Genomic DNA, 27271 nt, shown 5'->3' with positions numbered 1-27271 from the left:
AGAGTGCAAAAAGCTCCCTGAGTACTTATTTAGCATTCCAGACTCTCAGAACTGAATCTTTGCCTGTTTTGAGTACCTTTGAGTACCTCCGAGTACCTCTTAGTTACAATATATGTTTGGGCAGCAGCAGAACAAGTAAATATACAAACAGAACTCTATTGAAGGGTAGAATGATTCACAATAAAAAGTGTAGAGAGCACCCTTTTAAGATGAAATCAATGAAGGCTTTAAAGATTAGACAACATTTATAATGACTGGTAGATAAATAAGACATCCTTTGATTGTAATTTTTATTGTATATACTCAGCACAGTATTCAGTGCTCATTTAATATGGCTGTGTCTGTTCATAAGTATAAAGCATTTGAGCAACACTAATTGTGCATTATTACATTTCAGCTGAAAAACCATAACATGCTGAATCAATATCTTTGAAAATTTCAGATAAACGAATTTTCTTTGGGGAAGCATACAATTATAGGTATTCAATTTTTGTCAATTTTAGGACATAACAATACTTGAGAAGGATAAACATACCTAAAATAAAATGACATACCTAAAATAAAATGACATTTCAGTTTATACTTTATTTCAATACTATTTCAACCACTTATCTATTATCTTGACATTCACATAAAAGAAAACCAATCATTAAGGATCCAAATGCAAATCATAGTGAAACTCTAGGCCTTAGTTAAATATTTTAGTATTTTAGAAGTTTACATGACTAAAAAAGTAATGATAAAATAAGCTGCCAAGTGACACCTTACTCACTTTTAGTATAATTTTTTTCACTTTTAGCATAATTTTAATGTCAAAATTGAATACACTAAAACCATATGATGCAGATAAACAAGCTTTTAGAAATATTAAAGAATTTAGTTCTTTGCATACGAATTTTACTCTATGGTTAATACAGGTAACATGCTTCTTAAATAATCTGTTTTCACTTTGTCTATAAAAATAAAATTGTCCTCAATATCCCTAAATTCTTTGTTTTCTAAATAAGGCCATTATATAATAGGAAGTTACTGAATCAAAGGTTTAAAAAAATCAGTGGCACAAATCAAATGTAGATGATGTAACAAATCCATTGTTAGGTATAGAATCAGTACAGTAAGTACAGTGACCAGCCACACATAAGAGGTAGAATTCTTAATCACAGTTTTATAGGAAAGATGCAGTAGTTTAAATCTGTACTGTTTTATTAGCTATAGTACTTAACATTCGCTTCTCATTATTAGTTTGTCAGAAGAGGAAAAAGAGCTCTTTCAAGCAGAAATCTTACTGGCCCTTGTTTTGCATGTGTTATAAGGGCTACTCCTGTATACTTAGCCAGTTAAGGTAATCACCTAAACATGGCATTTATCTCATTTTAAAAAAGCCTCAGAGTTGGGAAATCTTAAGAATAGAGGGAAATATATAAGATGGAGGGAAGTATCTCTCATTTTGTACCACTCGAGTATAAATTATAGATGAAATCATCATTGTCTCTGGATATCATTATTGCTTATTAAGAATTCAGCAGTACTAACCAACTGTACTCAGGACCTATCAGTTGATTGTTTTTAACTCTTACATGACATAATATTACAAGTGGGTATAACCTAAAAATTCTATTTAATTCATTAAGATACTAGTACTTGATTAAGACATGATTAAGTACTTGATTAAGGCAAAGGCTATAGGGTTATTCACATATTGAGTGTTGAAACTTCTGTAGGTTTTCAATTCTTATTTGAATGCCAATAAAGTGATCAGAAAGGTCATTTTATGAAAATTACAATAAAAACTAATAAATATTTATACTAGCAGGGCTTATACCATATTGTACCTAAATACTTAGAAATGATAATTTAAAACAATTGTTAAAAAATAAAACCTACACTTTTCTAACAATTAACTGGAAATTAATCTCATGGTTTATATTAGGATTGAGTGATTGTGATAAGCCAGATTCTAGATACTTATAGTTTAAGTAAACTTTATTTTGATGAGATATTCTCGTTTCCCTAAATTCTTTTATATTGACTTTATTGTTTTTTTTTTTAATGATTTTTGAGAACTCAAGATATTTACTTAACATTAGGTCCAAATTCTTTTAGCAATATTTCCTAAACAACTGCTGGTATTAATGTATCATCCAAGTCAGTAAATACATTAAAACTAACGTAACACTGTTGATAATATATTTCCCCTCATTTAATTTAAAAATCCTACATCTTAGTTAACTATTAGAATGTATCCTTATAGAAATTGGGAACGATCTTTATTTACTTCAAAGAGAAAATCTGTCCTATTTTTGATAACTATGTTCTTAGTATTTTTAAGAACTATTCAAAAGTCAGCTTTTGGGAATGTAGGCTAGGTATATAAAACTAATACTTTCTGTTAATATTTTAATTTATTTGGTTATAAAACATCCGACATACCTTTTTTTCACAGCTATGTTTCTATATACATTTAGGAGATATATATGTAAAAAGAGAAAAGTTGAGTTTTTGTTTTCTAAAGATATCCATGATTAGATAATTCTCGTATGATTTATAACTTGATATACTGAAAAACTTCTACAATTAATTTGTAATTGCCACATTTACAAAGAAATTTCTAGGTAACAATCTTCTAAAAACATTGTTCACTGTTACATTTAGGCCCAAAGTTCATTTATTTAAATCACTTAATGACATTTGCAAAACTTTTGCAAACTTAGGAAACTACTGTTACTAACATGGCTTCATTCATTTATACCTGCACAATATTTGCTATACACTTAAGTACAATCGGAACAATAAGATCACTTGCAGAGATGAAAGTTAAGCCTTTCCTTTCATATTAAAATTATACTTATTTCACACTTAATGGTAATGCCTGAAAATGTTTTGGAACAGACTGTTAATGGTCTTGAGTACAAGAGTTTATTGCGTTTTTCTGTCCCTTTTTATGAATGTTAAGTAGTCCGGAATTTTAAGTTCTACTTTTCCTCTTATCTTCAAATAGACTCTTCAGCATATACACTTGAATGGCTGACACTACAACCATTACCACTAAATTAACCATAGACCAGAAATTGACTCTATCAAAGTTGCTTTCTTGTATGTTTCGGTCACGTGCTTCAAATGCTCTAAGCAGAGTTTGGATGTGACCACTTTTGCTTAGTCTGGACTTGATCCTGTAGATAGACTCCTGGAGATAAAGAAAATAATTTTATTGTAAAAGAATGCTCAGTAATTTTAATTTAAAACTGTGCTTCACTGTACTCTTACTAGTTTAATATCCAAAAACAGTTTTAATTAAGGGGTGGGTACTATTTAAGATTTAACTAAATATCTTTACTACATAATGTTTATGTAACAGTTCTCATGATATATTTAAATTATTGTTTATAATTCTAAAAGAGAACAAAGCTACTGGGAATTGAAAATAATATGAAAATATATTTGAGTGCCGCAGTGCCAGTAATTTTACATACATTATCTTGTTAGCCCTAACAACCATAAGAAATGTTTTTATTATGGAAATGTTCCAAGATTACATTCATAAAACAAGCTTACCAACATGCAGTCTGAGTTGCACATCTGAAAAAAAATTTTTTAGTAGGGTCCTGGTGAGGAGTGATTTAAAAACTATAAAAGGTTTACATGAATATAGGGTAAAATTGAGATTAGAAATTATGTCAAAGTATTGATGGCATAAGTAAGAAAATAACAGAAACAGATTTTCCTGTATAGTCACTTTGCTTAAAATCCTCATTTAAAAGCAAAAAATATACACAAAATTTCAGAGTGCTCTGCTAAGCCTACAAAACCACAAAGTATAATATTTGTCATATATGTGTATTTGTAAAGCAATGGTAATCTAGTAATGCAAATATTTTCCAGAAAAATGTGAGATTGAGATCCCCAAATGAAAAGACCATGCATAGTTCTTTTCAATATCAGATGATGACAGTTAAGTATAAAATTGTTTATTCAAGTTTGCTGCTGTGATAAAAAATTTTGATGGGGGGGTGTAAATGGAAAATCTCCTGAAAGACACTTTATTTTTATTTAACAAAGACTAAGTATTTTAAGCCTTATTTAAATCTGAACTTTCTGGTCATTTTGTTTAATTGTGAATGAAGTCAATTTCTTGAAAAATCAGTGAAGTATTAATACTAATAAAATTTACAACTACTTGTATTTTGCACTTGTTGGCAATATAAATTTAAAATGGAAGAATATATTAATATGATTGAGATTTTAAAAATGAGTGGGAAAAAGATTGGATTTCTATCTATAGTAGCAAGACTATGGATGCATCATTTCCATTTTAAGCCAGTTCCTTATCTACAAAATGGAATAAAAGGGGAAAGGGAGTTTGGAACTGGACTAATGATAACTAAGTCTTCTTCTGAATCTCAAATTCAACTAAATTTAGTATACATATGAGATGATGAGATCAAAATTGTCATGGTAAATATTCATGGTAATCAAGCTTAATCATTTCAGTTTGTATTCACAGTTAACACCAATGTTAAAGGTAAGAAAACTAACACTTACTGTTTGCTAGATGCTGTTTTAAGCATTTATAGATAGGCCATAGCACCTTTCATCCTCACAACTCTAGAGGTGGTATTCCCAAGGGTGATAGGACACCAAGGCTTAGAGGGCTCAGTCACTAAGGAATTACACATATGATATGATCACTTAATTTTCTGACTTAGCTAACTGATCTTACAATATGTCTCTTCTTTTATAATTTGATAGTTGTTTTCTTAAGAAACCTCAACATGATCAAAATATCACACTATAAAAAAACAGTTCGGGTTATGAGTATTAGAGGCTATACATTACAGTTTCAAATTTGGAATAATCACATTATTTCTCCTACAGAAAGTTCTGTAACAGATATATATGCTGTTTATAAATATTGCTGAATAAATTCTATCAGTTGATTATATCTAGTGGCTGAAGGGTAATGACCTTTCTCCCCAACACTGGCAATACAATCATTAGTAAACAGGTTCATAAACATGCACACTTCTTTATGCATGTTTATGATAAATAAAGCATAAAGCAATTCAAGCAAAGAAGCTTTTACTCCTGAGGGTAGTGGTAGTTTCTGATAACTGCTAAGTTTGGCTGAGTTATGTTAACAATGTTCCCCAAATTAATCAAGTGATACCAAATTTCACATTATAAAATCTGTGTTGTGCGGGAAAATTCCTGTATATTTTAAATGTTTAAAAATTACTCAATTTTGTGTGTAAGCATTCTGCAGATTATTCTTAACAATCCTCTGTTTGAACATTCTAAGAGTTCTGTAGTTAAGAGCATATGTTCAAATTTGAGTTTCCCTCTCTGTGGTTCTGTCACAGAGACAATTACCAAATATCCCTAATCCATAATTTTCCTCACTGGAAAATGGGGATGATAATTCTCATAGACTTAAGTAAGGATTAGGGTAAGACAATGTAGATAATACCCAGCTCAGTGCCTATCACAAGGTAAAGTATCTAGATGTTAGTAACTTTTTATTATTTTATTCTAAAAAAACTATACTGACCAGAATGTCCTCCAGTTTCATATCCAACATATCTGTGCCAGTAATGTATTTCTTCCAGTCCTCTTGTTCTTGCTCCTGTTCTCCCATATTATCCAGGATTAATTCAAAGAAAATCACCTTCTCAGAAATGGTGCTGAATGTATTGTCAAAGCAGAACATGTAATCACCAACTTCAGTCTCTATCCTGTATTAAAAAAAGAAACTGTCCTCAGTTATCTGACTTCCATCTGGGATTAAAGAAAAAACTATTGTAAAAGAAGAAATAACATGATTTATAACTGGACAGCTTACTGACAGAAAGACCTCCGTAGTACTGAAAAGATAATGTATAATTTCTTGAAAGCAGTAACCTGAAAATAGATATTCAGGTACTTGCAACTTAAATGTGCTTGACACTGGAGCAGGATTAAAAACCTAGATAGGATACCTCAGAGTGAACCTTAATATCTATGTATTATTTAAAGTAATTTATAATGAGTTCAACTCATATGGAAACATCACTACAGACCTCCACTTTTGAGATTAATTTGTAAAGTGAGATTTTTTTTTTTAATTTTCAAAAACAATGGATTTTCCTGAATGCTTCATTGTAGGCCCCTTTGGGTTAAGTACATAATTATAATACAGTTTACAAAGATTAGGACTTCCCTGGTGGCTCAGACGGTAAAGCGTCTGTCTACAATGCGGGAGACCCAGGTTTGATCCCTGGGTCAGGAAGAACCCACGGAGAAGGAAATGGCAATCCACTCCAGTACTATTGCCCGGAAAATCCCATGGACAGAGGAGCCTGGTAGGCTACAGTCCACGGGGACCCAAAGAGGTGGACACGACTGAGCGACGCGACTTCATTTACAAAGATTAGGAATGAGTTCAGTGGTGAAGAATGAGAGGATTACTCATGGTGGCATTACCTTTACTGAATAAATGCCACTCATAACTTAAATGATCTTGATCTTCACATTAAAGATAATTGTCCTAGGCACAGTTAATTTAGCAAAATAGTTTTCTAATTTTTTGTGGAGAGAAGTTTTAACAAACTTGTACACAGGCTAATGACATTTACTACTGCTGGCCACAAAAAGTTCAAACTGTTTTAGGTTTTGTTGTGACTATTCACGAAGGTTGGTCTAAATTCGAAGTTTCCTTATCCAATATGCTGGATCGCTTAAATTTTGGGGCAGATTACATCATTTTCTACAGCCTTCTGAACAACATGTGATTTTCATCTTTTAAGCCATCTCCATCTCTCCCCTCACCCCTTATTTCTGACCTAGGTTTGTTTAGGTATAACATGTAAGTACTCAGCCATGTGATTTGATTTTAGCATATATCACCATTAATAAAAATAGCCAGTATTTATATACCTTTTCATAATTTACACACTGCTTTCACACATCATTTTTAATCCTTATCATCATATTTGAAAGTAAGCATAATTGACCTTTTCAAGGCAAGTAAAATAAGGTTCACATAGATATGTTTCTTGCCTACGATCACATAGCCTGTTCTAAGCATAGCGAAGCTTGAACTTTTGACCTTTGGTATGTATTGATCTTTCTACAATACTGCTAGAAGCCTTCTGTATTCTTTGCAGTGTCCTTAATTATGACATACCTTTGTCTTTGGAGACACATTTAACCTTTGAAGGAGTCTAAAGCAAACACTGGTATGGATATAGGGGAACAATATTAAAAGGAATAAAACAAAAATGTTGTGACTATTATGTAATATAACCTAGATGTGGGGCATTTTCCAAGGTAAAATTTCCACTATATTCTGATTAATGGCATCACTGATCCAGTAAGCATATAACCACCATATATATTCTGAAGGGCAGCATTCTTAGTCTACACATTCTCAATGAGGAGATACTCCCCCATAGGGGTGAAAATTCATTCAAGATGGGCCAAAAAAAAAAAAAAATTAGCTATGATAGTATTGCTTCAAACCTCAATCCTGACAAAATCTTATTCTTTAGTATTAGTATTTTAATTTTCTCTCATTGGGTTTTCTTGGGCATATCACAAGAAGGATGACCTCTAGGAAGGTACACAAAACATGCAGGAACAGTGCTACAAACTGCTAGCAAATAGTTGTGATTGGAGGACTTCTGAATGACTGATTACTTGATCTACAAGTCATATGGTAAGAGGCGGCCTACACAGGCCAAATGATGCCATTGGCTCTCTGGATGTTATACGTTTGATCTTCAATTGCTGAGGTGCCTTGCTTTATCTTTTATCACCTTCTATGATCTTCATCTTTTAAGCCAGTCTTGTTTTTCTTCCTCCTATTTGAAATTTACTGTGTTTAAGCATAAGAGATGACTACTTAGCAATGTGACTGGATTTTAGTATATATACTATAAATAAAAACAGCTACTACTTGTAGGCATGCGTGCTCAGTTGCATCTGACTCTGCGATCCCATGGACTGTAGCCCATCAGGCTCCTCTGTCCATGGGATTGTCCAGGCAAGAATACTGGAGTGGGTTGCCATTCCCTTCTCTAGTCAAAACTTCTATGTGCACAATCACTTGTGTCTAACACTTTTATGACCCAATGGACTGCAGCCCACCAGGCTCTGTCCATGGGATTTCCCAGGCAAGATTTCTAGAGTGGGCTGCCATTTCCTTCTCTAATACTTATATATCCCTTCATAATTTACACACTTTTATACATTTTATCTCTGTTAATCTTTGAATTTTGGGGGAAGACTTAAGTTCTGGTATGAGTTAGGCTAATAACTAATTTAGTAGTCTAGAAAAAGGATACATATGACAGTGCTGGACAAATAGGTATTACTTAAGCTGTTTAAGGCTCTGTCTGGAGACATTTTTTACTAACCTCGACTTCTGGAAGGACAGTATTTGTTTCAAAGGTTTAATTTAAGAAAAAACTATTTCAGTGGCATAACAGATTTTAATTGCCTTTAAAAAGTTAAGGGACTTCCCTAGTAGTCCAGTGGTTTAGAATCCACCTACTAATGTAGGGCACCTGGGTTCAGTCCCTGGTCTGGGAAGATTTCACATGCCCTGTAGCACCTAAGCTTGTGAACCCAACTACCGAGCCTGCACGCTAGAGAGCCTGTGCTTCGCAACAAGAGAAGCTACTGCGATGAGAAAGAAGCCTGAGCTCGGCAACCAAGAGGAGCCCACAATTAGCGAAATCCAGTGCACAGCAATGAAGACCCAGCACAACCAAACATTAACTAATTTTTTGAAAAGTTAATACAGCTAAAGATTAATTTTCATTTTAGCTTTTAGAAAGTAGATTTGTAAATTTGGTATAGTGATTAAGAGTGAGTGGCTGACTCGTTTTAAATCCTGGCTTTGCTGTTCATTAGCTGTGTAACCTGCAGCAATTTACTTAACTGCTCCATGCCTCAATTCCTTCATTGGTAAGATGATAGTAAGGACTATAGGGAAGAATAAAAAAAACTAATACATGTAAAGTGCTTAGAACAGTGACCTGGCATATCAAAAGAACACTTATAAACTCATTCTTTTTCCCCGGTTGTTTAATGAGAGACAATTTTATGTGGTCACTCACCTAAAGCCAGACATGCTGCAGTGTGAAGTCAAGTGGGCCCTAGGAATCATTACTACAAAGCTAGTTGAGGTGATAAAATTTCACCTGAGCTATTTAAAATCCTAAAAGATGATGCTGTTAAAGTGCCGCACTCAATATGTCAGCAAACTTGGAAAACTCAGCAGGGGCCACATGACTGAAAAAGGTCAGTTTTTTCATTCCAATTTAGAGGGTGATGCCAAACTACTGTACAGTTGCACTCATTTTACATGCCAGTAAATTTATGCTCAAAATCCTTCAAGCTAGGCTTCAGCAGTATGTGAACTGAGAAATTCCAGATGTACAAGCTGGGTTTCAAAGAGGCAGAGGAACCAGAGATCAAATTGCTAATATTGTTGGATCATAGAGATATCAAGAGAATTACAGAAAAACATCTGCTTCTGCTTCATTGACTACGCTAAAGCCTTTGACTGTATGGATCACAACAAACTGTGGAAATTTCTTAAAGAGCTAGGAGTATCAGACCACCTTACCAGTCTCCTGAGAAACTTGTATGTGAGTCAAGAAACAATAGAACCAGACACGGAACAAGTGATGGGTTCAATACTGGGAAAGGAGTATGACAAGACTATATATTGTCACCCTGCTTATTTAACTTTTAAGCAGAGTACATCATGTGAAATGCCAGGCAGGATGAATCACAAAGCTGGAATCAAGATTACCAAGAGAAATATAAACCTCAGATATGCAGATGATACCACTCTTCAGATGAAAGAAAGTGAAGAGGAACTGAAGGGTCTCTTGATGAAGGTGAAAGAGGAGAGTGAAAAAGCTGGCTTAAAACTCTGTATTCATAAAACTAAGATCATGGCATCCAGGCCATTACTTCATGGCAAAGAGATGGGGAAAAAGTTGGAAAGAAACAGTGACAGATTTTAACTATGTTGGCTCCAAAAGTACTGCAAATGGTGACTGCTACCTTGAAATTAAAATACACTTGCTTCTTGGAAGGAAAGCTATGACAAACCTAGACAGCATATTAAAAAGCAGAGACATCACTTTGCTAACAAAGGTTTGTATAGTCAAAGCTATGGTTTTTCCAGTAGTCCTGTACGGATGTGAGAGTTGTACCATAATGAAGGCTTGAGTGTCAAAGAATTGATGCTTTCAAACTGGTGCTGGAGAAGACTCTTGAGAGTCCCCTGGACTGCAAGGAGCTCAAACCAGTCAATCCTAAAGGAAATAAACCGTGAAAACTGATTGGAAGGACTGATGCTGAAGCTCCACTACTTTGGCCACCTGATGTGAAGAGCTGACTCACTGGAAAAGACCCTGATGCTGGGAAAGATTGAAGGCAAAAGAAGGGAGCAGCAGAGGATGAGACGGTTAGATGGCATCATTGACGCAATGGCCATGAATCTGAGCAAACTCTGCGAGATAGTAGAGGACAAAGGAGCCTGGTTACAAAGAGTTGGACACAACTTAGCGAGTGAACAATTCTTTTTAAGAAAGCAGTAACATACCTTTCCCCCCCAATCTCTAAATGAAAGCAGAAAATGGGAGAGTAATTAATATTGACAGAAATTCTATACATTTTCTATATTCTGAAATTTAAAGATGAACTTCATTTTTAGTTCTTGTTCATATACCTATCAAAGAGAAAGCATAGTTAATTTTGCTATAGCCACCTTAACTGACTTAAAGTTACCACTTCTGATTTTATTTATCAGTAGTTTATGCAGTATTTTTTTTAGAACTCTGCATAGGTAAAATGGCATTTTCGAAAGCACACTAAAATGAGTATCTTAGAAAACTATGGTTGAGACATTTTCCCACCTCGTTCACTCATACATGTATTCATATTTACTGAGTAACAATTATATGCCAGGTACTTTGGTTAAAAAGACCAGTGATTATAAATAGCTAGTACTTACATAGTGCTATGTGCTAGAGATGTTCTAAGCATTGTATAGTAGAAGCAAAAATTTTGGTTCATTCTGCTTCCTCCTAATAAATGTATATCCTTGCAGTCTTATTTAACTTCTCTAAGCCTCCTTGTCTGTAAAATGGGAATTGGAGAATCAAAGAATCTGTCTCTCACAGTGGGTTGGAATGATTAATTTAAAAGCATATAAAATGAAAAGTCTAGTTTATGGCAAATATTGGACACTCCATATCTGATATTCTTATTCCTATATGCTCACAGTTTATTTTATTTTTTTAAATACTCACAGTTTAAACACAGTAACAATACTGAGTAAACAAAGTGCTACAGTAAAATAATACAATGAAATGGAAACATTGCTGAGATGAAAAAAGAGAAATGAGATACAATATATGGCCTTTTATCAAATTCTAAACTTTTATATTTTATTTCAGTATAAAATTATAAAAAGCATTTCCTATAGGGTTTCCTGTGGTCAGATCTGTTACTTTCAGGTCTTCTAATTATCTAAAAAGAGTGACATTTGAAGGAAATAAAAATTTACATACACACACACACACACAAAGATGTATCACTGTACTGTTGTTTTAAGAAAACTACTGGCAAAAATGATATAGCCAGCAGTTTAAGATATATACCTGGAATAGTAACTTATAACAGAAAAAGCCTGTGGTGGCCAGAAAGGCAGGTTTTAAAATGCCTCAGTAGGCTGAATGCAGTACCTGTAGAATACTCATCTCATTAACCAAAGCAAAGCAAAAACTCAGTCAAGATCAAAAGAAAATGTCTAACCAAAAGATAAAAGATGAACTGATGATATTTTAGTTTAAGATAGATCACCGAAAAGGACTGTTTAAAATGTTCATATGGAATCATTTAATGCTAATACTTAGTATCAAATGTGCTGAATTTCCCTGTTCCTACTGGTATTCAGATCATGGAACCCAACGAAGAGATAACTTACGTGTGAACTCCATCTGATTTTCTTTGTTCAAAAACTAAAGTTTTTCCTTCTGGAGAAGCAAGATGGAAATCAATATCTAATCCTGCTCCATCTAAAACCTGCAGAAAGACAAAGAAGAGAAGAGCACATTTTACAAATGCTGAAAATAAAAAGTGACCATATGATGAAAAGATTTCATTTCTAAACCTTAACAAGGGTAAGAAGGTCAACACACTCACGTTAGAGCTAGAAAGGAAAGACCACTTTTTCCATCCCATTCATTTCTGGAACTTGTCCCTGTCTTGCCACTTCCTGCTGCCATACTTAAATTTAGGTCTTATGAGTATTACTGAAATAATCTCCCTATATGCAGTACCTTCATCGAGAAGTCCTATGGATTAGAAAGAAACACAGAAAAGAGTTCAATTTGTAGACCCTTTTCCTTCGGCAATTTAGGGTTTGCTGTGTAACTTTTCTGAGTTTGTTTCCTCCTCAGTATTAGCTACTACTCATCCTGGAACTCAAGACATTTATGATCTGATTCCAACTGACTTTTTCAACACATCACCTATTATTTCCCAGTATGAATTATGTATTCCAAGTAGGCCATTTACTTACTGGCCAAATAATTCAGCTTGTTCCTTTACAATTTCAAAATGTCCTGATGATGATGATGGCAGCTAACAATTATAGTTTATGCCACACATTGTTTTAAGTGCTTTATGTGGATTAATTTATTTCTCACAACAACTCTAAAAGGTAGGTCCTATTATTGTTTTCATTTTAGCCAAAACAAACACCCCTTCCCTCAAGAAAATTTAAAAAACCCTCAAAAAACAGGCACACAGAAGGTTGCCTAAGGGGAGATGGTAAATAAGTGGTATGGTCAAAATGTGAATTTAGCAATCTAACTTCAAAGGCTACTCATTTTCTTATATAACTCCATTTTCTTTTTCTTCAGGCTTTAATGGAATAATAGATTACCTATTCTTGTGCTCTACTCACTGACCAACAAACTGGTTTCAAGTGGCTAGCTAAATATACACAATTCTTTTTCCTCTTTAAATCCCAGTGAAATGAAGAAAAGATAGCATATATTGTTATATATTCATAACAATACTAGAAATCTAGGAAACCTGTTAACAGATTTGAAGAGTAAGAAATTTCTAGAGATATTCCACTGAGCAATGAATACATCTAGCTACCAATATCTATTAATCTCAAAATTCTAAAAACAGAAACACCAAATATTTGCTGAAACTAATGCCCTCTTTTTCATGTTATTAGCTTTTCTCAGAGGATCAAATTTTGGATAATAATGTAAACAGATTTAAAAATATGTTTTCTCAGATAAATGTAATATATATCCTCAGAGAAATTTAAGAATGTAAAGATCGATAAAAGAGTAAGAAAGATGCTGATATGAAAAATTCTTAGAAAAACCCAAAATATGACTGCCCAAATAAAGCTCTAACGAATAAAGCCTTAACAACAGCAGAACAGACATGGATGGAATCTAAAAATCAGAGAAAAGGAGCCAAGGAATTCTCAGAACAAAGCAAAAATTATAGATAAGAAGCATGCAGGAAATAGTAAGACCTTTATGAAGGCAGAGTTAAAGATTTTAAATAACCACCTAATAAGTATCCTAATGACTTTTCCAAAGGATTTGAAGACAACCACCTAGAAACTGAAGTAGTAGTAGAGAACTATAAAATAACAAGAACAGGGATGGCATCAGTATTCTTGCACATAAACTAGATGTAAAAATCACAAGGGAGTCATGTAGTCAATGTTCCCAAGTAAAATAATTATATTATTGAAGAGAAAGCAAAAGATAAAACCATTTTCTGATACCTAAGGACTCAAAACATTCTAAAATTACTCAAGTTTCCCCTCTAAAACCCCAAAATCATATCCATTAAATAAAAAAATAAGTGATATGACAAAACTAAGCATAGACTTCAGTAAAGCAAAAGATATTGGCAGGCTTAAATGGCATTTAAAAAAATAGAAGCTAATTTTAAAATATACAAAATACCTATTTAAAATAAACAATACCATAAATCTAAACTAAACTTCCTAATGATTTCAGTGGATCAGGTTGAACGAGTCCCACTTTCCCCTGTCTGTCATAGTCTTTCAGCCCCTCAAAGGTATTCTTCAGTCTTCTGCCTCAAAGCTTTGGATTGCCACATGCTGTTCTTTTTACCTATCACCTTGTTCCACCCCCTTATCACTAGTAAGCCTGATTCTTCACAGATCTGAACTCTACTTCTAGGATGTCTTCTTTCAATTCCCAGATAAAATCAAGTCCTTCTATTAAACATTCTCATAGCTTATGCAGTTAGCTTCATAGCAACAGGAATCAGATTGATTATATTCTTTGCAGCCAGAGATGGAGAAGCTCTATACAGTAGGCAAAAACAAGACCGAGAACTGACTGTGGCTCAGATCATGAACTCCTTATTGCCAAATTCAGACTTAAATTGAAGAAAGTAGGGAAAACTACTAGACCATTCAGGTATGATCTAAATGAAATCCCTTATGATTATACAGTGGAAGTGACAAATAGATTTAAGGGACTAGATCTGATAGACAGAGTGCCTGATGAACTATGGACGGAGGTTCATGACACTGTACAGGAAAAAGGGATCAAGACCATCCCCAAGAAAAAGAAACGCAAAAAAGCAAAATGGCTGTCTGAGGAGGCCTTATAAATAGCTGTGAAAAGAAGAGAAGTGAAAAGCAAAGGAGAAAAGGAAAGATATATCAGTTTGAATGCAGAGGTCCAAAGAATAGCAAGGAGAGATAAGAAAGCCTACCTCAGCGCTCAGTGCAAAGAAATAGAGGAAAACAATAGAATGGGAAAAATTAGAGATCTCTTCAAGAAAATTAGATACACCAAGGGAACATTTCATGCAAAGATGGGTTCAATTAAGGACATAAATGGTATGGACCTAACAGAAGCAGAAGATATTAAGAAGAGGTGGCAAGAATACACAGAAGAACTATACAAAAAATATCTTCACAATCCAGATAATCACGATGGTGTGATCACTCACCTAGGGCCAGATATCCTGGAATGTGAAGTCAAGTGGGCCTTAGGAAGTATCACTACGAACAAAGCTAGTGGAGGTGATGGAATTCCAGTTGAGCTATTTCAAATCCTAAAAGATGATGCTGTGAAAGTGCTGCACTCAATATGCCAGCAAATTTGGAAAACTCAGCAGTGGCCACAGGACTGGAAAAGGTCAGTTTTCATTCCAATTCCAAAGAAAGGAAATGTCAAAGAAAGCTCAAACTAGCGCACAATTGCACCCATCTCACATGCTAGTAAAGTAATGCTCAAAATTCTCTAAGCCAGGCTTCAACAGTAGATGAACTGTGAACTTCCATATGTTCAAGCTAGTTTAGGAAAGGCAGAGGAACCAGAGATCAAATTGCCAACATTCTTTGGATCATCAAAAAAGCAAGAGAGTTCCAGAAAAACATCTATTTCTGCTTTATTGACTACGCCAAAGCCTTTGACTGTGTGGATCACAATAAACTGTGGAAAATTCTGAAGGAGATGGGAATACCAGACCATTTGACCAGCCTCTTGAGAAACCTGTAGGCAGGTCAGGAAGCAGCAGTTAGAACTGGACATGGAACAACAGAGTGTTCCAAATAGGAAAAGGAGTACGTCAAGGCTGTATATTGTTACCCTGCTTATTTAACTTATATGCAGAGTACATCATGAGAAACGCTGGGCTGGAGGAAGCACAAGCTGGAATCAAGACTGTCAGGAGAAATATCAATAACCTCAGATATGCAGATGACACCACCCTTATGGCAGAAAGTGAAGAACTAAAGAGCCTCTTGAAAGTGAAAGAGGAAAGTGAAAAAGCTGGCTTAAAGCTTAACATTCAGAAAACTAAGATCATGGCATCTGGTCCCATTTCTTCATGGCAAATAGATGGGGAAACAGTGGAAACAGTGGTTGACTTTATTTTTGGGGGCTCCAAAATCACTGCAGATGGTGATTGCAGCCATGAAATTAAAAAACGCTTACTCCTTGAAAGGAAAGTTATGACCAACCTAGACAGCATATAAAAAAGCAGAGACATTACTTTGTCAACAAAGGTCCATCTAGTCAAGGCTATGGTTTTTCCAGTTGTCATGTATGGATGTGAAAGTTGGACTATAAAGAAAGCTGAGCGCCAAAGAATTGATGCTTTTGAACTGTGGTGTTGGAGAAGACTCTTGAGAGTCTGTTGGACTGCAAGGAGATCCAACCAGCCCATCCTAAAGGAAATCAGTCCTGGGTGTTCATTGGAAGGACTGACGTTGAAGCTGAAACTCCAATATTTTGGTCACCTGATGCGAAGAGCTGACTCATTTGAAAAGACCCTGATGTTGGGAAAGATTGAAAGTAGGAGGAGAAGGGGACGACAGAGGATAAGATGGTTAGATGGCATCACCAACTCAATGGACATGAGTTTGGGTAAACCCTGGACTTGCAGCGTGATGGACAGGGAGGCCTGGCATGCTGCGGTTCATGGGGTTGCAAAGAGTCGGACAGGAATGAGCAACTGAACTGAACTGAACTTGTATTAATTTGATTAATGTCTATCCCCTTACTAGACTGCATGAGTACACAGAGTATACTTATACTCACCAATGTTTCTGCAGTACCTAGCATAAAGCTTATAGAAACTAAGCACTCAATAATAAAAAATTTAAATGAATGATTTATTTTACTCATAAGATATATATGTATTGACATTTAAAAATTCCAAGAACTTAATATATAATGGAACTGGTCAGTTACCCTAAAAGTGTCCTCTTAAACCTGAAAAGTGTGAAATGGTTAAAATTTTTAATATGTCACAGTTAGCCAAGGGCAATGTCTAGAATGAAGACAAACCCAGTAGCTTGTAGTTATTGGAAAATTAATCACAGAGTTGGAAAATGTAAAGGGTTGAAGATTTCTACCCTACAAACCCTTGCAACATTGTCTAGGACCACAGACACCAATTGATTTTAATTCTTTCCTTAATCAAAACAGTTTAGACAGAATGCTTTAAGGGAACAATCTTTCTGAGTGATTAAAGATGCCAAGTACTAATATAAAGCTAACCCACTATATATAAAACTCTAAAAATGTAAACATAAAAAAGCTAACAATATTGAATATTTACTGTCTGTTTGGGGTGGTACATGAACACTTATTAACTGTTTGAAATCAACTCTTACTGGATGAAACTGGAGCCCCTTATACAGAATGAAGTAAGCCAGAAAGATAAACACCAATACAGTATACTAACGCATATATATGGAATTTAAAAAGATGGTAACGATAACCCCATATGCAAGACAGAAAAAGAGACACAGATGTACAGAACAGACTTTTAGACCCTGTGGGAGAAGGCGAGTGTGGGATGTTCTGAGAGAACAGCATTGAAACAAGTATACTATCAAGGGTGAAACAGATCACCAGCCCAGGCTGGATGCATGAGACAAGTGCTCAGGGCTGGTGCACTGGGAAGACCCAGAGGGATGGGATGGGGAGGGAGGCAGGAGGGGAGATCAGGATGGGGAACACATGTAAATCCATGGCTGATTCATGTCAATGTGTGGCAAAAACCACTACAATATTGTAAAGTAATCAGCCTCCAACTAATAAAAATAAATGGAAAAAAATTTAAAAAACCAAAACAAATCAACTGTTACTATTATTGTCAATATTTTACAAGGGTAGGGTTAAGTAACTTGCTCAAGATGACAGAGGTTGTAAGTGCCAGAGTCAAGATTTCAACCTAGGCATTTTTTTTCTCTACAGTTGGAGCTGTTAAGCCTAAGAGGTCAGTAGTTTACCTTTATTTATTTATTTTTTTTAGGCCATGCTGGCATCTTAGTTCCATGACCAGGGATCGAACACAAGTCCACTGCAGTGGAAGTGTGAAGTCATATCCACTGGACTGCCACAGAAGTCCCAATTTCTTTCCTAATACCTGGGTAAATGCTGATGAATTTTGAACAATAAAACTTGTTTCCTTATCTAGACTCTTTTTCTAACCCTGTAGTTTATTTCCTTACCTCTAATTTTGCCCTCCTTAAATCCATATTCCACACTGTAAAACATTTTCTAACCCTGTAGTTGGTTTCCTTACCTCTAATTTTGCCCTCCTTAAATCCATATTCTACACTGTAAAACATTTTCGACTGTTACCACATTGCTTAATCTTCAGTAGCCCTTATACAGACAAAGGTCAAAGCTACTCAGCATAGCACACAAGCTAAGATTCATGATCCAGCCTCCTGACCTCTCCAATCTCTTTTTCTTCTGTTCTCACCTAGACTTTACAGTCTTAAGAGGTCCAGCCCTTAAGCTCAGCACTTGTAGTGCTCAGTACATATTGCCCACTACTAGAACACTAACACTGTGCATTTTCAGAAATGCCTATTCATTTTGTTCCTTTTCCTAGAATGCCCCTTCTTCCCTGCATTCCTGTTTCACCTAAGCATCTTTCTGGGTTCCTATTTATTTTCTCAAGGAATTCTTTTCTGAAAACCCGGAGAAGTCCTTCTCCAACAGCATATAACCATACTTTATTTTCCAGGCAAGAACACTGGAGTGGGTTGCCATTTCCTACTCCAGGGGATCTTCCTGACCCAGGGATCCAACTTGCCTCTTCTGAGTCTCCTGCATTGGCAGGCAGATTCTTTACCGCTCTTCTACCTGCAAAGCCCCTGTTTATAAGCCAGTAACCTTTAAATATTAAGATCCCTGAAAAGGGCTCTTTCGTTTGTCCCCTCTTCTATGTCCTCGCCGCCAGGCATTACTGGCACGTGGTAAATCTTCAGTAAATTAACTTTTGAACTGAACTGGAAATCAGGAAATGCTGAGTTCCTGCCTCAGCTTGGCTCACTAACTGTAATTTCAGACACTTTATGCTTACCTTATACATTCATGCTGCTGCTGCTTAGTTGCTCAGTCGTGTCCGACTCTTCGCGACCCCATGGACTGCAGCCCGCCAGGCTCTTCTGTCCAAGAGGATTCTCCAAGCAAGAATACTAGCATGGGTTGTCCTGCCTTCCTCCAGGGGATCTTCCCAACCGAGATATTAAACCCAGATCTCTCGCATTGCCGGCAGATTCTTTGTAGTCTGAGCCACCAGGGAAGCCGTATTCATCTATAAATAATCTAATTCTAAAGTTTCTTCAGATGAAAATTCTAAATAACTTTATTTTGCTCTAAATGTGACAGGACCTGTTATTGAAAAAGATTCTCTACATCAACTATAAAAAAATTAACATCTGATTAAAAATTAGGTAACGTTAAAAAAGTTGAAAGATGAACCACATCAAGGCATTTTTCTTTTTTTTGCAGTGCTACCTAGAAACATCGAAATTTGCCATCCTGGAGCTAACGATTTCTTCTAAGAAATTACCCTCTACCAGTGACTACATAAATTAAGGCAATTCCCTATAACATCTTGCTTATTAAAAATAAAATAATGATATGGGAGAAATGCTTAGAATGCTGAAAAAAAGATTACAGAGTTTTAATATACAATTATATCTTATTTGGGTATATAACTAAGAGGGCTTCCCTGTTGGCTCACTGGTAAAGAATTAGCCTGCCAAGGCAGGAGATGCCGGTTCGATCTCTGGGCCGGGAAGATCCCCTGGAGAAGGAAATGGCAACCCACTCCAGTACTCTTGCCTGGGAAATCTCACAGACTGAGAAGCCTGGCGGGCTACAGTCCATGGGGTCGCAGTCAGAGACAACTTAACGCCTGAGCACACGCACAGACACACACATACAACTGGGAAGGAAATTCACCATTAAGCACACCAATAGCCTCTTTCAAAATATTCCAAAATAGGATTTAGTGATAATCGCATGGTCACAATTCAAAAATGCTTAACTGAAGAAGTAATAGTATAGATTTATAATACCTAAATTAAGTGAGGGTTGGGGGCGGTGATTAAAGAAACTCATTTTGTCCAGTGATTAAACAGAACGTGTCTTAGGCCTGAACTGTGAGATTTCCGGTACTTGCGCGGGTAGTGGCTAAAAAGACATGGACGAATCATTAAACAAAGAGAAAACCCACCGACATCACCAGAGCTGGCCTCTTTCCCACCGGAGGAAAGGGGAGAGGGCAGGTGGTCAATTCCAGATCCCGCCTAACTTCTAGTCCCCAGCCCTTGGAAAGCAGCGCCTCGAGAGCCGGCGCGCAGCTGCCCGGCTTCCGGGCGGTCCTCGCCTCTTTAGCAGCCGGGCGGTCCCCAAAAAACTTTCTCAGCGGGTGAGAGGCGACGACGTGCAGTTAGGCTAAAGGAAGGAGGCTGGCTCAACATCTACACTTACTTGGTACTCGATCTCCAGCGAGGCCTTCAGGGGCATGGGCTGGTAGAAACACTCCTTCTGGCCCGCCGGAAGTGTGAACGTGAAGTCGCTGTCTAAGGAGGGAGTGAAGCCGGCCGCCCTAGGCAGCAGCAGAGCGGCCAAGAGGACCACGGGGAAGGGTAGCCGGATCTTATCGCCCATTCCTGCCTGGGCGATCTCGGGCTGGGAAAGGCGTTGAGAGGCGTGGGTTATCGGCGCTTATGCTCCGCTTTTCCTTCCAGGACTCCTCGTGGTTGGCAGGCAAACCAGGAGCCTGAGAAAGCTCCAGGTGAAGGCCTGGGCGGAGGGGCGTTTCTCAGAGAGGGAAACGCCTGTCTACAAAGCGTAAGGACTGAAGGCGGAGCCAGCAGTCCTTTTCCACACCCTCCTAGGTCTTGGTTCCCTCAGGCACCGCGCCAGCGCGGACCGCCTGACACCCGGACCTCCGCAGCTTCCCATGGCCGGCCTCACACCAATGGGCGTCGTGGTGGCAATTGTGGGAAATGTAGTTCCAGGTAGGCAGGCTCGGACGCGCTCCCAGACCACAATCCCCGACAAGCCCCGCGCGTCCGGCGTCGATTCACGCTAAGGCTGCGCGGGGGGCTGGGCTGCGGTTGGGGAGGTGCGTTCCCAACGGTTCCCGCGGCAGTTCGAACTCGGCTCAACCGGGATTCTCTGGTTTCCCATAGTGTGTCTGGCGTTCCGCGCTTGGGGCCGGGGAGAGGGTCGCAGGTTTCCGAACGCGAAGGAGAGCGCGGCGTGCGCTGTCGTCGGTGGGTCTCTCTCACAGCTACGACTTGTGGTGAGCGACTGCCCCTGGAGGGTGGAAACTGGCCTACCTGAGGAGGTACAGGTCTTTCCCTCTCAGTTCCCTCAGATGCGTTTAATCTAGTCCTCGTCCTGGCTGCTCACGCTGCTCTGCAGGGTCGTATTTTAGTAGAAGAAAAATCGGGAAGGAAGTTGTTCATGTTTTCCTCCACTGTTTCCAGATGCACTAAGGACCAATTCTGTCAAATTGAGCATTCTTGATACAGAACAGTACTATATAAAGCCTTGAATGGCCTTCCAAAATGCGGAATCCTTTTCGACTACAGCCCATCTTTTTTACATACAGCGAGTATAATGAACACTTATTCTTCGGTGTGATGTGTGTGCCTGTGTATACCTGCAAACTCATTGTAATTAAGGCCCAATGATGTCAGGGCCTGTAAGAAGCATGATGTGCTTTTCCACGTATGTACAGGCGATGAATCTAGACTTTTATAACTAAGTTGAAGGGAGGAGAAATCTTTATTTGAGGATATTAAATGGCCCACTAGAAAAATGAAAATATATTTGCATATCAAACGTTTTCATTGATCCTTTAGAAGGGTGAGAGAATTCTTGGGTTAAAATTTACATAAACCTGATTTAGTTGAAACAAAATGGCGTGTTAGAATTTGCCCAAATTTTCTTTACCCTTCTTCAAGCCTTCACCATCCTGTAGGTAACTAGAGTTGTTAGAAAAAAACAGTGGGGACCTGAGCCATTGACTTTTGTTTGATAGTTTTCTCATTTAAGCAGAAACAAATTTTTGGAAACAAAAGAGGAAAGAGGAAAGAAATATTTTCTTTACTAAGGTTCCATTGTATGTTATATAATTTCGTGCCACTGTTTATTCCAGTAAGATGAAAGTTTTCTTTTTAATCTTCCTACATCTGAGAAATTTTGAGCGTGGAGTAAATTTGTTATTTTAGCTAGGTGAGGGGAAGGAAGGACAGTTTTGGAATCATCATTTAGTCACTGAAAATATTGGGTTACTATAAGTGCCTTACAGTCCTGACTATAATACACAGGACTCCTAACCTTTTGGAGGTTGAGATGTCGTCAGAATTCTAGAAGGATGATCAAAGAGAAGCTTCAATGACAAAGGTAAATGGGATCTGAAAGAGGAATGTAATTTACAGATTATTCAGGAAGATGGAGTAGTAGAGATTATAAAGCTTTCATTTAAGTTGTATTATTAATAACATGTCTTAGTACACAATAATTATGAATATTAATTGTTAGCAATAAAATGTATTTATGATTCTTTAATGTGCAAAGAGCTACTTAGTAGAGAATTTCACAACCCTTGAGATACCCATCAGTTGAAGAAACAAAAACTTTTCTTATTTATTTTTGTGAGTTAACCTGCTAAATGTCATTTTGATCTCTGTGGTTGTTATGTGAGTGTTAGCATACCATTTTAAATTTTATCGCCATGGTGAATAGAAGGGGATAACCTTTATTTGGTAATAAATTACCTTTAGGAAGATATGAATGTTATGATACCAATTTTGTCAGATGTTCAGAGCTTGTAACATGACCAAATTCAAACACTTCATATTGAAATTAATTTATAATAAGAAAACTGCAGTGTGACATAATTAAAAGATCTTTGCATCATGATGGCCTAGGTTCAAATCCTGGTTCCACCATTTACAGTTTGTGTGACCTTTTAGTTATTTGGAGTAGGAGATGGCAACCCACTTCCAGACAACCCACTTTGTCTGGAAAAGTCCACAAACAGAGGAACCTGGCGGCCTACAGTCCATGGGGTTGGAAAGAGTCAGACGTGACTGAGCATGCGCTCATGCAAGCAAGTTATTTGGCTCATTCTTAGTTTCTTCATCTTTAACATGAAATAAAAACAGTTTACACACTTGTTAGAAAGATTGAAGATGGTTAGAAAAGGGGAATTGTAATAAGTAGTCCCTGACTTAAATGAAGAATTGATTCATTGAAATTTTGTTGAACTTTCCATTATGGCTTTACACTACAGAGAAATGGATTATTGCTGGCTGTTTTGCTTTGTTGTAAATTACCATGAAAGATTTCACAACATTTGAAATAGAAAAATAATAACTCGAGTTAAGATTTATTAGTGTGAGAGAATTTTGACTGACATCACAGATTTTTTCAGGCAAGGTACAAGAAATTCATTTCTTTTTTTAAGAAATGGAATCTAGTTCATCAGACTTCTATAATAAAGATAATGAAGAAGAAAGTTTGCTGGCAAATGTTGCTTCCTTAAGACATGAACTGAAGATAACAGAATGGAGTTTGCAGAACTTAGGGGAAGAGTTATCTAGGTGAGTGAGTAAAATTATGTATAGAATTCTAACTAGGACTTTAACTGATGAATGTAAAATTTTTGAATATCATTATTGTTTGTTGTGTTTCTTGTGTGTCCAGAATAGGGAATAATGCTCCATAATTTAAAAAATAATGATTTTGAATATAACTTTCGGTTTAGAAAGAGGAACAGAACTATTATAGAAGTATTTATAAATTAAGACCTTTAATATATTAGGACTCAGTATAAAATATATGTGTAAGCTTAACTAATCTTTTATTATGACTGTTTTTTGAATCTTAAGTAACTCTAGCATAGAGGCTCCAGAAACATAGATTGCTAGTTTTAAAACTAATTATGGTTTATTGAAAATTTTATTGAAATGCCTCAAGTTCCTTTCTGGAATCTGATTTCCAGCAATATTTCAGGTGCTTATCTATTTTCTTACTTAATATGTAGAAATTTAGAGTAAATACTTAAAAGTATCCAAGAACTAAAATGTATTTTTTCTTTTTTTTCTAGTGTTAGTCCAAGTGAAAATTCTGATTATGCTCCTAATCTCTCAAGGTCTGAAAGACTCATTTTGGAAGATCTTTCTCACCCTAGCCATCTCGGACTTTTGAATTACTCATCTCATAAAAGAGTTTGTAAAATGCCCAATAGTGGTACTGATTTTCAAAAAAAGCCAAGAGATAAGGTTATCATTTTTAGACCTGCCTACTTAGAAGTAGTTTTAGACCTGTTTATTTAAAATACTTTTTCTCTGAGTTTTTTCTTCAAATGCCTAATTTATGTTTTCCATAGTCTTTTACTATAGTGCTAATAAAGACTCTTTGAATTTAAGTGGTCTATAAGAGAGTAGCTATTGTGATGTATTACTCTATTTTAAAACTTCTGTATTTATTTGCAATTAAATATCTTGTTTTCTCTGTAACCCCCTTGATTTTAGTACCATACCATGTACGTAATAGGTAATCATGGCTTATTAAGTGGTTGAAGTATATTGCTGTTTAGCCTGGGTCAGGTGCTCCATTCATTATATCTAAATTTTGTGGATGATGTTAGACATCTGTCCTGGTCTGAAACTCACTCTTTCTTCCTCTTTTTTATTCACTTGTATTCTCTATCTTACTATGTGTACTCCTCTTTCTTACTCAACCCTTTTATCTCCTTTTCCTCTATCTTCCTCCCATTTTTTATTACCCCACTGCCCGCATGCATATATACATATGGTTGCATATATACATCATAAACTTTTTTGATAGAAATTTGCTCTTCCCACTTAAGAAAGCTAGCAGTTGAGAGATTTTCTTTTAGTAAGGAAGCTGCTTGATGAAGCCATCTGAGCCTGCGTTTTAGAAAATGATTTCAAATTCCCTGTCTACAATTTTATGTAATTTTGAAAAATTTGATGTGTATCCTAATTCAAATTGCTGACTTTTTATTGTATATATGCCTTCATTGAAATCATTGTGTTTTACCCTAAGCAAAATCAAAAGTTACATGACAAATTGAAAGGGGAAAACTACTGATGATGTCTATTAAAGACAAATGAAAGCTCTTTAATAATAAGAGCTCCTAGAAATAAGGAAAAATCATCAAACCAGTGGAAATATATGCAAAAGGCATGAATGGGAAAGGAAATTAAAACAAATAAAAAGAGTTCAATCTCAGTCATAAAAAGAGAAATTCACTACCAGATTATTAAACATCCTGAGTTTGGCACTGTATTTTGTGGGTGATATTAGGGGGAAATAGGCATTCTCATGCCTTGCTGGTAGAAATGCAAAGTGACATAATCTCAGTGGAAAGACATTTGGTAGTATTTACCAAAACCACAAATTCGTTTACCTTTAACTTGGAAATCCTATTTCTGGAAAGCTACCTGCATAAGTATAAAATGAGGCCTTGTTTGTCATAACAAAAGACTAGAAATAGCTCAGTTGTCCAGTAATAGGGTATTGGTTGAATAAATACGCAATGAATACTGCAGTTAAGCGGGTAAAAAGATAAAAGGAGTTTCTCACTAAATTGATTGTGGAGAGTTTGCCAGGATGTATTGTTGAAGTGAAAAACCATATTTACTATTGTAGTTTTGCATAAAAGCTGTCGTGGGGGATGGGTAATTTGTATTGTTTGTGTATGTATATGGAAGCACTAGGAGACTAGATTTAAGATCCTAACTTAATTAATGACTCGCCTATAGAAGGAGTTTCCTGTTTTTTGGCTGTCTAATTTGTGTTATACAAAAATTTGTAAGTAAGAAATTTGTAAAGATGGTTACCTATTTACTAAACATGGGAATGATACTTCTGTATGTATTCTTTTTTTATATAGTTCTGACTTTTGAATTATATAAATACATTACTTATTCAAAAAATAAAATTAAATCATGTTTTGGAAACCTCAACTAATGAAAATTAAAATACTTTATTATAAAATATATATTCAAAAAAGTATAATTGAAGTATATGTACAGTTAACAGTGGCTCAGTAGTAAAGAATCTGCCTGCAGTGCAGAAGCCGCAGGAGACATGAGTTCCATCCTTGGGTTGGGAGGATCCCCTGGAGCAGGGCATGGCAACCCACTCCAGTATCCTTGCCTGGAGAATCCCATGGACAGAAGAGCCTGGCGGGTTACAGATCATAGGGTTGCAAAGAGTAGGATTCAGCTGAAGTAACTGAGCATGCAAAGAATAATTTATCTATTTTATTGTTTGTGGGCATTTCAGTTCTTACCATTTTTATATAATCTTCAGGTACAAAAGTACAAAAGTTTCTATCAGATTTATACACAGGAGTAATACTGTTGAGTCTTAGCGTGTTCAACTTTACTGGATGATACCAAGTTTTCCAAAGTGTACCACTGTTTTACAAGCCAAATGTATTTACTTACTTGTTCACCATCTGCTGAGGAGAGAGTGCTGATTGTCTCACGTATCTTCACCAACACTAAGTATCTTCACCTATTTTTCTGAGCTACTTAATCATTTTATTGATAATTGTTCATTGTATTATATATAATACTTAGTGAAGTAATTCAAAATAGATTGTTCTTTTTCATTTTTTAGATGTCTTTTTCATCTTCTACCCCTGTGGATCAGGAAATCAGAAGTCTTCGAGAGAAACTTAATAAACTTAGGCAACAGAATGCCTGTTTAGTTTCACAGAATCATTCTTTAATGACTAAAATAGAATCTGTCCACTTTGAATTGACACAGTCAAGAGCAAAAGTATGTTTCTTGATATGGTGACTATGCCAACAGAAAAGAATCATCTTAAGATTTGTAATTGGAAAAATATTCCTTGTATTACCTTAATGTGTTATATATAATGATTTTTAGTGTAATATATCAACCTATTATAGAATCAATTTTATATGAATTTAATATTTGAAAATTATTTAGAGGAACTAGTATAATCTATGCATTTGGATAAGTCAGAGCTTCTTAAAATTCTTAAGATTACCAATTTGTGTGGTTTTGCTTTTTGTACAAAGAAAATATATAGCTTACTTATCTTCCTCTTTAAAATAATACATCCTCATTGTTGAAAACTTCAAAAATAGAAAAAAGAAAAGGGAGAAAGATAACCCAGTTTCCACCATCTAGAAACTACTTTATTGGTTTATCATATAATTGAATATTACACATTTGAATAGTTTTGTTTTTTCCTGTGTTTTATACTTCTTATATAGTCTAAGCATTTTTTGGTGCATTTACTTAGCTTTTCCAACAACCATTTTTTATGGTAGCATTAATGTTTTCTTATGTGAGTATACCATAACTTAATAACTCTCCTGTTTAAGTGGTTTCCTTTATTTTTCAGTATG

General features: G+C 35.9%; 2 protein-coding genes across 14 annotated transcripts in view; one reads left to right on the top strand and one right to left on the bottom strand.

Moving 5' to 3' along the window:
- Positions 1 to 273: 273 nt before the first annotated feature.
- On the bottom strand, positions 274 to 20784 carry TMED5 (transmembrane p24 trafficking protein 5). 2 transcript variants are annotated; one of them, XM_065908603.1, is made up of 5 exons: positions 20325 to 20784; positions 11984 to 12081; positions 5527 to 5729; positions 3553 to 3582; positions 2978 to 3184 (listed from the first exon to the last, which is right to left on the bottom strand). In XM_065908603.1, the coding sequence occupies exons 1-5, from the start codon at positions 20502 to 20504 to the stop codon at positions 3123 to 3125; spliced, it is 573 nt and encodes a 190-aa protein (XP_065764675.1). In that variant the 5' UTR covers positions 20505 to 20784; the 3' UTR covers positions 2978 to 3122. The 2 variants fall into 2 exon arrangements, with proteins under 2 accessions (XP_065764665.1, XP_065764675.1); XM_065908593.1 differs by lacking the exon at positions 3553 to 3582 and having other exon boundaries at positions 274 to 3184; positions 5546 to 5729; positions 20325 to 20735.
- Positions 20785 to 20963: 179 nt separating this feature from the next.
- CCDC18 (coiled-coil domain containing 18) overlaps positions 20964 to 27271 on the top strand; it is a 99268-nt gene continuing 92960 nt past the window's right edge. For 4 of the 12 annotated variants that reach the window (XM_065908534.1, XM_065908543.1, XM_065908551.1 and 1 more), the window contains exons 1-4: positions 20964 to 21144; positions 23320 to 23455; positions 23962 to 24136; positions 26511 to 26672. In XM_065908534.1, the coding sequence (XP_065764606.1) occupies positions 23322 to 23455; positions 23962 to 24136; positions 26511 to 26672 (471 nt within the window). In that variant the 5' untranslated portion in view covers positions 20964 to 21144; positions 23320 to 23321. Of the gene's footprint in view, positions 21190 to 22177; positions 22254 to 23286; positions 23456 to 23961; positions 24137 to 26510; positions 26673 to 27271 lie in introns of those variants that run through there. The other 8 variants (XM_065908490.1, XM_065908498.1, XM_065908505.1 and 5 more) reach the window with 8 other exon arrangements.

This window comes from Muntiacus reevesi, chromosome 1, assembly GCF_963930625.1.
Source record: "Muntiacus reevesi chromosome 1, mMunRee1.1, whole genome shotgun sequence".
Classification (NCBI taxonomy): domain Eukaryota; kingdom Metazoa; phylum Chordata; class Mammalia; order Artiodactyla; family Cervidae; genus Muntiacus; species Muntiacus reevesi.
The sequence above is the reverse complement of the archived record's forward strand: the minus strand, read 5'-3'. Positions and strand labels throughout refer to the sequence as shown.

Excerpts from the sequence above, each read along its gene's own strand:
- TMED5 (XM_065908593.1), bottom strand. The coding sequence starts at position 20,504 with ATGGGCGATAAGATCCGGCTACCCTTCCCCGTGGTCCTCTTGGCCGCT. Across the intron at positions 5,730-11,983 it reads AAATCAGATGGAGTTCACAC|GATAGAGACTGAAGTTGGTG; the intron begins GTAAGTTATCTC and ends TTTTTAATACAG. Across the intron at positions 3,185-5,545 it reads TGAAACTGGAGGACATTCTG|GAGTCTATCTACAGGATCAA; the intron begins GTCAGTATAGTT and ends CTTTATCTCCAG.